This window comes from Scatophagus argus, chromosome 1, assembly GCF_020382885.2.
Source record: "Scatophagus argus isolate fScaArg1 chromosome 1, fScaArg1.pri, whole genome shotgun sequence".
Lineage (NCBI taxonomy): Eukaryota > Metazoa > Chordata > Actinopteri > Scatophagidae > Scatophagus > Scatophagus argus.
In genome coordinates, this window is record NC_058493.1 from 24,462,074 (window position 1) to 24,474,434 (window position 12,361).

The window sequence follows — 12,361 nt, forward strand, 5'->3', positions numbered from 1 at the left end:
GCAACAGGGAATTGGCAGAGCATGTAAATCAACCCCCTTCCAAAGCATGAAAGCCATCCGTCTCCTCTCCTCCTTGTCTGCTCGCCTTCATTTAAATATGATTGTGTATATATGCATTTACTTGTGTATGAAGAGAGAAGTTTGGCGTGGGCAATTTGTTTGCAATTGCAGCACGACCCCCTCGTACATACGTCTAACAGGAATATTAACACATGCCCTTAAACGTATAAATGGGATATTTATTTTAGTGAGCTGACATGGGAGCCAGAACCACATAAAGAAAATTAAAAATATCTTTTGTCCCTGCTGTGCATCCCACAGTATGTTGCTGTTAAACAGTAAGGGTCCAAAATGTTAGTGTTTTGGGCTTTAAATCAAAATCTTGGTATTTATCACAAAACATCAACCTGGCACAAATACAAACTCAGTAAACAGCAGTAAAGCCATTCTAGAGTTTTTGAGAAACCCACGTTCTGCCCTTTTAATCAGATTAAAAGTCTGCCTTTCTAATCGATGTTCATTTGTACTTTTAACAATTTGTTTTAATTTGAAAAGAAAATATGCAAATAAACAAATAGAGAAATCCTCCCAAATTGCTGTGCTACAGATAACCAGAAAAAAAACCTTAGGATTATAACTGTCATGTCATTACAAATGTCATGTATCATCTTCTGTTGCTGAGAATTTGTTAACTCACATCTCACAATATAACTTTTTCCTTTAGGAAGACTACATGAATTGTAATGGTGTGGGACTGAACATTCAGCACTTTTATATAATTGTATAAAGATTGTTATAGCTCTCAAAAAATGGTTTTACTACTCTTGAAAAGAAAGCACAGCTGAGGAAATGTCACTGCCATTTAAAATTTAATCTCTGCTAACAATCCTTCAGATACAATCATCCATAATTGTCTGTCTTTTTGAGCGAAGTCACTGAAGTGACATTCAGTACTTTAACCTGCTTTGTTCTCTACGTCCTTTTAAGTGCAGTTACATTGTTAACACCGCATCATCAACTGCAACTTTTTGGTTTTTTTTTTATTCTCCAGCTTTGGTTTTTACTTTTAGGACATTCTGCTCTCTTCATGTTATTTCAAAGAGCACAGAGAATAGCCGTGCAATAAAAACATGGATATTGCAACTGACCCTTTCAGCCTATCAGTGATAATTGCCAATGATTTTCAGTTGCTCCTTTCCTCATAGTAACTATTAGGGAGGTTAATGGCAAATGTCCACCTCGTGTTGGGCTCGTATGGATCCCGCAACAGCAAATGAGTTGTTAGTGGTGTTTAACATGATACTATAAAGCACAGATTCAGCTGATAAATACAACAAGTAGTCCGACCACTTCTAGCTAGCCTAGCTTAATGTAAGAGGGGATAAATGGATAATAGTAGTGTATTGTCATCTGAGAGTCAGAACTGTGAGAATGGAGGTACGCTCCCTGGCCCCTTTTTTCGTTGCACCTTTAAAATCTAGACTAGTACAACAGCTCTGCACATATTCTTTCTTTCCAAAGCTTGAGGTAATAATCTTGAAGATTTTCATTAAATGAATGTCTTTCTAAGTCATTCTCTGGTGCTGAATTAGATAAACAGTGGTGATTTAGCTGAGTGCCCACGGATTTAAGCCCTTGCATTTGCTGAATTACAAACTGGGTGTCTGGGTGGCAACATTCCTTGGAAAAATCAGAAACGGCACACAGTTGGTGACACGTTTTCCATCATCCATTCAACAAGTCTCACTCTTCAACTCATTTGTGTGTGAAATGAGGGTCTGCTCCAGAGATGTTCCAATACTTCCAATAATTCTTCCTTTCCCCATACCAAGTTACACAAGTTTCTTACTGTTTATGGATACTGGCCACTTGTGCAGTAGAAAATCTGTTAGGTTGAACACTCATGTATGGGACGCGGCCGGTAAGTGGCAGTGTCCTGTTTCAGGGCTGTTAAACTACTTTGGCACTCACCAATACCTGATCGAGCATTTTAGCCAGCAACTGAGCAATTTCCAATACTGGTATTGGTATTGGAACAACGCCTACAGACTTATCAGGTTTCTGCGAGTTGTACAAGTAAACAGTTGCTATGGCTGAACAAGCAAAGATAACATTGATGACTGTAGACTTCAAGGATGTTACAGAGGTGACACTCTGGGAAATGAGGTCTAAAAACCCTTTTTTCATTGTTGTTACTTTAAAATGTTCTGTTTTAGTTCAAACTTCCCGTAAGGAGTCAGTTCAGCTGTGTGTCTATGATGCTATGAAGCATGTGGTTAGTGGTTCTATTAAACTGGACTGAGTATTGTTGAAATGTACTTCTAATATTAAAGATTGAAATATCATTAAGAAATAAAAACAAATGATGAAAATGATTAAGATCCATGCAAGTATGAATAGAAGCTGTTTTTGCTCCAGATGTTGGCCTCATTGAGAGATGTTGGCATGTACTGTAGGTTTCCAGAGCACCACATTCTTTCAGATACGCAGGAGGCCCGTATGGTTAGAATTCTGCTTATAACTGAAAAACACCAGTAAAATGATAAATGGCAGCAGCAGCAGAGTGGTTTAATGTAATGTGAGTGGTTTAGCTGGCATGTGGGGCTGAGAAAACACGACAAGCAACAAGGTTTTCTTGCAGTGGAGCCACAGAAGTCTTTCTTTATGATGTCGCTCCATCTCCAGCACATCACAAACAAACACAGTCTCACTGGCTGCCTTTAAAGCATGTCTGCCTGTCATGACGTCTATTCTTCTTCTTTGCATTCTCATCATGATGTTAGTTTTGTTGTCAAATAGGAATTGAGGATAAGAGGAACAAATTGGCTTTTGACCTTTGTTTGAATCCACAGTTGTATTAAAGGATTTCTTGATACTTATGCACTGCAATTTACCTCTACTAAAACTAATCTAAGAAAAACTTAACTAAACCTTAGCTAACTAAGCTAAAACTGCGCAGCATCATTATGTATCCTCAATCATTAACAGCCTGGACCACCACATTGTGTCTCACAGCTTTGAAAAAACAGCTCACCTGCAGTGCTTAACTGTGGCTCCTTACAAGACATAATGTAGATGTATGTCCTCTTTAAAGGCTTCATAAACCAATGGAGTCCTGTAGTTCTGTCAGCGTGACACAGTCTGTGCTACATAATATTTGTATGGCTTCAAGCGCCCCAGAGGGCCCACCAGAGCCATCTAAAAGTATATTATGGGAGTTATGGACTGCAGGGTTTGTTGTAATATGCACTAATCAAACTATCAGTTTATTCTTGGGGACCCTGCTAAGGTTTTGTTTTTTTTCTCTAAAAAGCAAATAAAGTCAGGTATGTGAGAGTTTTTGTCGTTTTGTCTCATGGGTCCTGTGGCTTTCCGTTACGAGCCAGAGGAAAACAAAAACATTATAATGACTGAGTCACTTGAGATGCCCCAGTCTGTGGTATTGGCACCAGGGTTTTTCTCACATTAATCCATATTTGTTTATTCGTTCATTTATTTCCTTAGCTAGTAAGGCATTTGTTTCCCCATGCACCATGGCTCATATCTGAACAGGAACAGATAGGTCATGTCAAGTCAAGCCTTGACTTGAATAAGAACAAAATGTTGTGTTTTAGAAGGAGGAAAAAATCATTTCAATCCGCTGTCTGCCCTCTTTGGTTGTACAATGAAATCCCGCTGCTTTCTTCACACCTTGAGCATGTTTCAAATTCATGGGACTGTTATGATTAAGTTCTGGTCAAAAGGGGCTGAAGTTCAAATTGCGTTCACTTTGAACCAGAACACTGCGAACAGCACAATACTTGGTATTTATGGTGCATGACGGAGAAGAGAGAGCCATTTGAGACAGTAGATAGGTCTGTAGTCACTCAGAGAGAGATAGAAATAAATAACAGGAAAGAGCCAAACAAAGAAAACTTTAGACATTCCCACTCTATCCATTATTAATGATTTTTTTCCACTCTGACAGTTGTGATTCCACCTGCCTCCCCCTTGTGCTGCAGATAGCATGACCCATACTCAACTACTGTCAAAGCACCACTGATTGGTTTGTGACAGCCTGCTGCACTGCCTCCATCAACACACTCACACACCCACAGGTCCTGAGTGATCTGCAGCTTCCCATCGCCCAGGTGTGCTGACCTTGCCACTAGTCTGTGTTACGGAAGGCTGAGTCACCGCTCACACATACCAAATGTGCTCTTTCCCATTCAAGCTCCCTCCGTGGCTGCTGCTGCCTTCAAAGCTGAACAGCAGAGCAGGGGAACAAGGGCTGTGTTAGAGACCGCTCCATGTTGACAGGACTTTCTTGACACTTTTTCTGGACCAGTGAGAGGATCAGAAAGAGGATGTTGTTTATTCTGACATCTTGAAACTGATGGTGTTGTGATAAGGAAAGTCAAAATCTCAACATCTTTTAATAACGGCCAAGCCAAACCCGTGTCGACTGAGCTACTACTGCTCCCTGATAGGTAAACTAGATTTGACTCCGTGGATATAACAACATTGTATGTCATTGCACATCACAACGGAAACAATGTGGAAAGCTGTTGCTGTTCGTATTAGTGGAACTAATGAATAGACTGACATAAACCCTGACAGAGAGAGCAAGGCCAGTTAGCATCATTGCACCAAGTTTACCTGACACATTTACCCTGTTATCTTTACTTTTTACTGTATACATGCCCGCTTGTGTGCATCTATTGTTTTGTTACAAGATAAAAAGTGACAGTGGAAATGGAGAGCTAATTTAATAGCTCTTTGTAGGTGAATAGTGATATTGCAGTTTTAATTAGTGCCTCACTTACCAGCAACTCTCACCAAGGACCTGCAGCTAATGCACGAGATATCCTCCATATCCTTACAGCAGACACCTTGTCTTAATTTAAGTGAACACCAGTGGAGGTCCCTCACGGTAGCGCAAGATGTCTCTAGCTCAGGCCAATTTACTCCATCTCCCTCCCTCATGGTCTATAAACAGAAACTCATTTCTTTTTCCACAGAGTGCTTAAACTGCCACAGTCAGAGCCAAGATCGACTTGCTCTGTACTGAATGAGAAATCGCCTGGTGGTTTGATATGTGCTTTATGTTTCTCTTTCATGTACAAGAGGAAGCTGTCAATGCCCTTTATGGTGCATGCAGCCCTAAAGGCGAAGAGGCTGAATAGTTGTCCTGTTGAGACTAACTGAGAATGCCTGGCACAGCCAACTCAGGACGTCTTTCAGAGTTTTCTTCTTCTTTTTTTGTTGTTGTTGTTCATTCAGCAGAGATTTAACCTGCAGAACCTCACAGCCATGTTCTCTATTATGTGCAAAGTGAAGTAGTCACTGTACAGCAAGACATTTGGTATTTTTTTAGTGGTTCTGTGTTATGTTATGCAGTCTCAGGACCAAATAAAATCTACTTTGTTTCTCTCTTTTTTTCCCCATCCTGACTCAGTGTACGGTCTGCCAGGCTTTTTGGTGTGCATTTTTATTTATTATACAATCTGCTGCTGTCTGACGGGTCCAGTATGCTATTCGATGCTGCTTTTAAACTGACGTGGTGATTTAGGATTATTTGTTTGCTGTCTGAATGGGTCAAAATGGATTTTCTGACCTGACTTCATAAAGCTGCAGCGACACAACAGGTCTTACATGCTTAAACTTACACAGCTTGATTTGACTGCTGTAGTAATCGATCACAATTTCAAGCAATCACGACAATCTGTGGTTTTCTATCTACATATTTCAGCATTATCGCACATTAGTTGTTGAATTCATGTGAGGTATGAACAAGTCACGTAATCATCATGATTTTGATTTACAGTTTCAAACCTTTAACATGGATTAACAAGTTGTAGCAGCCTGGTACAGCAAGGTCAGTTAATCTGCATCCAACAGTGTTTTGAATAATTGTAATTGCATTTGCCATTTTGCATTCAGGTGTTCTCGTTTTTCAGGCACTTAATTTTCGCTCTCTTATGAAACAGCAAGTTTCACTAACACAGAAGCTGACTGTTATTTACTTATATGCGTTTATGGTTAATTCTGAAGTATGCAGTAGTAAAGTATAGTAGATTTTACGCTACAACACAGTGAAACAGTGATGTCATTTTAGAGACAGAAGGTCGAGCGGCACTTGAACGCTCCACTCCAGCACAGGCAGACAGGCAGATGGTCGCGAAGGCCACTGCTGCCAAAACACAGGAGTAGTCAGGGAGAGAGAAACGAGCGCTTGTGTGGAAGCCCTAGTTAGTCAGCAGTTTGTTTAAAACTAAACCAGCCCGCAGCGTAGGGTTGTTTCCACCATGCACTCTTTACCTCTGCGTGGATCCTCATTCCTCTCTGCATAAACTATTATGCACCGATCTTGCTTCCCTCAGTTGCATCATGCTTGCTGTGTCCCTCTTTGGATTTTTATCTTACTCAGCCGACCTGCTGCTCCTACTTTTCTCCATGCCTCTCTTTGTCTTTCTTTCTCTCTGTTGGCTATTGATTTCTGTTTTCTTTCCTCTCAACCCTCCTCCTACACGCATGCTCCAGTGGCTGTTGAATCAAGCCAGAGCTTGGCCACAGACTGCTTCCCCCAGGGCCTATTGGGAAAAATCAAAGTTGGGACTGTTTAAAATGGAGGAGGGTCACTGGTTCAGAGAGAGACTAGACAAATAAAGGTGTGGTTATATTTTTGGATCAGGCGTTACGAGTTCACTACAGAGTCACTCCTCCTTGCTGTTAGATTAGTGTGTTGTTTTTTAGTAGACATATGTCACCCCGGTTAATTAACAGCTGATGAAAGGAAGTGAAAGCATTTGTTGAAGTGATGTAAGAACTGCAGTCATGATGTGCAAACTACAAGGCCCGGCTGTAGCTTCAGTAGGACTTGGAACATGTATTTGTTAAAAATTTTAGTGTATGCAATGATTAGCATCTGTAAATGTCATTGTATACTGTATTTGACAGGATTTCCAAACTCTCAAGCTGCTTGTAAAATAATATAATAGTAATATAAAGTAAGAAGAATTGTAAATTGCATTTTCAGGGATTTGACTTTTAACATATTTTATTAATTCAGAGAGTCAGTAAAAGGTGTCAGAGCAAGTGAGGCAAGGAAGACATGTTGGGTCAACTTCAGGTCAGCAAGGTAACATGGAGCCCCAGAAGCAGCAGCCTTTAACCACTCAGTAGACTGAATGGAGATCAGTTGTAATGACTTTTTACATATTTATTAAAATAACATAGGGTGGAAAAATTCACAGTCAGGCCTAACTTTTTCATTTCTTCCCATAACATTGTTTCTTTCTATTTCCAGTGAGGGTCGTATGGAGGTGCTGGGAGGAGGAAGTCTCCAGATCTCCAATCTCACAGCAGAGGATGCCGGCATGTACACCTGCATGGCGGACAATGCCAACGTGACCATTGAAGCGCAGGCTCAGCTCACCATACAAGGTACCTTCAACACATTTCTTTCACAGGACCAAAGGTAAAAACTGGAGTACAGTTTATGGAGACACAAAATCATAACGGTGACACAGCATTAAAACCGAAATGGAATTAAAGCGCTGAAGATCAGTGATCAGGCATTAGTTACAAAGGAGGGTGCCAGGTCCATTCCAGGTCTGGCTAAAGTCTCAGACCATCTTTATATCACTGAAAACAGTCATATCACCGATAATAATATCAGAGGTCAGTTGACATTGTTTGGGAATGAGTTTAAAAACAGGAACCCTATACCGAATCTGGTGTGAAAAGAAAAGAGGAGGGTGTGTTTCTAGCTTGTAGAGTTAGCAGTAGCTGTGTTGAAATGTGCTGCACACTGAGGAGAAAGTGAAGATGTGTAGTGTTGATGTAGTGTTGATGGGGAGCAGCGTATTCTGCATAAGTAGGCAGCATATGTGTTTTTACCATTTTGTTTTTGCTATTTCACATAATCCCACCCCACACAGTAATAACAGAAAGATTTGAGTTGCACATATCGCCGGCAGCAGAAAGGCAAGTATTACATTTACAAGACATTGAAAGAGTAGCTGGCAGTTTACAACATACGTGGTGAGAAGATGCACACTGTACACCTCTGCAATCGGTGCACTGCACAGCATGTTTTACATTTATTCAGACTGATCGTGCTTTGTACTGAATACTAAGTAGTACACAAAATAAATATGTCATTTTACTTTATCTTACATTACTGCGGCAGTACACACATTCCTGTACATATACTGTTAGTTTTTTCCTCTCTATTTAAAATAACAAATTACTGACAGCTTATGGGCGTTAAGTAGAAATATTGTTCATCGAATGCTAACTCACTTCTGTGAAGCAACTGGACTGCTGATGCTGCAGTAGTTATCACTGAAAATTCAGTGTTGATGAGAGAAGCTGAGTTGTAGACACGTTTGATTTGAGACATATTTCTTTAACGAGTATTAATTATCTCACTTTTGCAAGCAGCAGCTGCCATTTCCCAAATGAATGCTGACTAATCTTCACTTTCAAAGCCCTTCTTTGAAAGTAAGAACCTAATTTCAGAAAGACCAGTCTATAATAAATACATAAATAAGCTCTTTATTTGTGTCATGATGTGAAATAGAAAAATGAAAAGTTCATGAATGAAACATCTTAAGAAATTCTGCAGTGTGTGGTGAGACCAGTGGTGAACGTGCCACTGAAGCCATACCGAGATAATTAATATTCTTCACCATTTTTGGATCATTGCAAACGATCAGCACATTGTCAGCAATCAGAACTTGGAGCACCTATATGAACATTTCCCCCCCTGTATTTACCACATTCTCTTTTTTGTGCTTCCCTCTCCTCATCATTAGTGACTGTTCTCGTTCCTACAGCACAACAAACACCCTGACATTACCCGTTTCTGGCACTATATCCACCCCTGCCTGCTGCCAATAATTGAACCATGTGAAATTTCGGATGAAACTACAAATCAAGCACACTTTGTCCCCTTGTTGTAGAAAAGCGACATCACACATCACATTGCATCACATTGTTTGTTTTTTTCTGTTATGTCGAAAAGGAAAATCACGTCGCTTAGTATCTTCTTCGTTTGAGTTGTGCTTTCCTCTACTAAAACTGTGAAAAACAAATCAGTGTGATGCAACAGAGTAGGTTACTTCACAGCGTCCTTGACGGATTTCTGTCACCTGGATTCTGCATACAATTGTGATTTACAACCATAGTGTGTCATCACTGATGATTTTAGGTCGCGCTACATGTGCTATAGATTTATCGCCTTTCTCATCTACCCATATGTTGAAAGTAGCCGCAAGTGAAGTCACTTCTGTTGGCCCAGAGCTGGAGCTTGTCCAGAGGCGAGTTTGGGGCTTGGCTGTTGGGCTATAGCCTCCTTTTTTTTTATTTATTGCAAAAACTTTTGATATGAATAGAAATTATGAGGTCATACAGTCTTTGAATCTTTTGTGTTACGTATTGCTTTCCCCACCCTCACATGAGAAGTTGACTGGTATACAACATCCGTTCTCCACAGATTAATCTGTTCAGCCAATTCATTGTCCACCTCTAAATCAAAGCTTATAAAATCCTTTTAAGAAACTGGCTGGAAGCAAATTGTCTCAAATATCCACTTGATCTAGACATTCTAATGAACAAAATAAAATTAACATCTGTTCATTTGGAAAATAAATCTGCTGTCTCAAGTGAAATCATCCTTACACATATCAAACACACCCACAGTAACGTAGCATTGTAAATACTGTTGTCAGACTTTGTGTTGATGAGAAAAATACACATGAACACAAACGTGTCACAAGTGCTTGTGTGCTTGTTCCCCGGTGAAGTACATCAACAGGATTTGCTGTGAAATAAGTTTAGAAGGTGGGGGGGCGGGTACCTCGGGCTCATTCCCAGGTACATTGCATTTCACTCACAGCCACATCATGCTATGACTCCATCCTTTTCTTCCCAAATCCCCTCACCTGTTCATCACCACCTCCACCACCCTTTCACCATTTCCAGTCACTCACCGTGATTAAAGGAGACGGTAATGGAAAATCGGATCAGGTCACAGGAGGACATCTGACTTGACTCGCTTTCCGTCTTCAGATGTGTCTCTCACTGAAATCACTCACTGTCTCTGACCCGACCCCTGCCAGCCTGCACCTCCACTGTGACAGGAGTGTAGAGGATTGATCAGCACTCTTGGAATATTGTTGCAAGACATCAGTCATTGTAATGCGATAAAACAGTTTGATTAGATCCCTTGCTGTAGACTCACAGGCTTAATTGTATTTGTTTCTTCCAGATTCATGAAGAAACCAGATTGTGGCATTGATTTGCTACCTTGACAACAGATTTGACACTTGAAAGGTCAATTGATTTCCCTCAAGAAGTAGTTATGCTTATGTGTGCTATGATTGTGGTATGAGTCTCTCCTAACAACAAAACACTTTTCCTGTGAGTGACTTCGAAAACACCTTCGGGCCTCTTATGCTGCAGTAACAAGGAGAAATTGTGTGTTTACGGTTAGTGGCTTTTCATAAACACCGGACAGTTTTTACTCAGCAAAGGATGCAGAGAGTCAGACTGGGATTTGATATTGTTAAAATTGTTAGGTTTTGCCTGGAGATAGCTTAGAGGTTTGTGATGCAGCTGGTACTTTTCTGTGGAGAGATGCACGAGAGCTGCGGCAGGTGTGTTCACACACACACACTAACACACCACCGTGCATAGAGAACGAAGCGACACAAGGTCAATAATGCATTTACACAACACACCTGTATGCATTCACGAGCAAATTTGTGTGTATCCACACATGCATGTTTTTCAGATTGAACCATTATTCAAACACGGAAGCTGCCTTTGTGGTTCTTCAGTTAACTCAAGTCTTCTTGGTTACTTCTCCTCACCAAGAATTCGTTTGTACCTTTTTTCTGTCCACAAGCTTTGGTTATTTGTACAGTGTTTACCATTAGATTTATTGTTATAGATTTACATTACCCACACAAATGCAACAGCAAATTTTACAGTAGTTTATGCAGATACAGTACAGAAGGTATAATCCATTCAAATCCCTAAAACAGTTAGATATGAGGCCATTGTTCTCTCCGACCATGCTCCGCTTCTAATGAATATTAAATCATTAGCCATCACATCACATCAAAACAGATTGACTTTTTTCTGTCCACTAACAGAATATCTGCTTCTCTTCTTTGAGAGTCACTGAAGGCTTTTATTAGGGAGGAGATTATTTCTTATATTCATTATTAAAATAAATTAAGACAAGAGAAACTGCTTAATCTGAGGCAGCAAATTTCACAACTCAAATTCCTAAAAGAGTGAAATGATTAGTATTATGCATAATAGTGACCAAACTGCAGTGTATGGGCGGACAGTTTCCTTGAAATTACTAAGGCATTTAAACTTCGAGAAAACTCAGTTTCAAGGTAACTTAGCCGTGAACCCTACTGATAAGAATCTAATGCTTCTTATTTTCAAGAATTTACACCTTTAACTTCAGCTAAGGTCTGGACAGAAAGCTGATAGCACCCCATTATGTCAGAACAGTAAAATGTTTGCTGTGTTTGCTGCAAAGCTTATGTCTCAGGACAAACCAACTGAACAAACAAGAGTACGTCTCTGCAGTGTGAAATGATGTACAAACAGTTTCGGAAGAGATAGTGTCAGCGCCTGTCAAAACATAAGCAATGGGTATCCGAGGCCGGTGTGTGCTAAATCTTTTTTTTTTATTAAATTTAATCAAGGTGCCAGTGAGATAAAGAGGATTTCAGCCTTTATTTGTGTAAACACAAGCACAATCTGGTATTACTGAGAAGCAAATGGCAAACTTGTTTTCCTGCAGTAGAACTCCAGACAGGTAGTTTTGAACAATGTCAGGCTCTAAACAATAGTGTTAACAGTTTTCTCATCCTTCTGTTCACATCACATCACATCAAGGGGCACAAGCACAGTATGTGTTTGTGTGAGGGTTTGGTGTGTGTGTTTTATGACTTTGCTGTGACATCTCACCCTCTATTAAAGCTGGCAAGAGGATAAATGAGACCAGAGGAGGCAGCAGCTTTTGATTATGGTCTTGGGTGACTGGGGCACCACCCAGACCTGGACTCTGTATGTGAGTGTTTGCAAGACAGAAATAGTTTCTCCACAAATGTATGTAGGTTTCCAGTTTTACAGGGCTCCAAGTCAGTGGCTCTCATCTATCATGGCCTCAAGCTATCATGTCATCAACTTAATTGTTCTTTCCACGTGCTGTGCTTGCATGCAGGAAATACCCGCCCCTGTAAAAGCTTCATTTCTCTCCTATGGACTGAGGAGATTTATAACCACAGACAGCAGGCGTGTTTTTACCTTGTTAAAGAAATGGGCAAAAATAGACAGAGACATAAAAAAG

At 40.3% G+C, this 12,361-nt stretch overlaps 1 protein-coding gene across 10 annotated transcripts in view; it reads left to right on the plus strand.

Moving 5' to 3' along the window:
• neo1a (neogenin 1a) overlaps positions 1-12,361 on the plus strand; it is a 146,571-nt gene that overhangs the window by 83,544 nt on the left and 50,666 nt on the right. For all 10 annotated transcript variants that reach the window (XM_046393845.1, XM_046393889.1, XM_046393853.1 and 7 more), the window contains exon 5: positions 7,289-7,425. In XM_046393845.1, the coding sequence (XP_046249801.1) occupies positions 7,289-7,425 (137 nt within the window). The remainder of the gene's footprint in view (positions 1-7,288; positions 7,426-12,361) is intronic.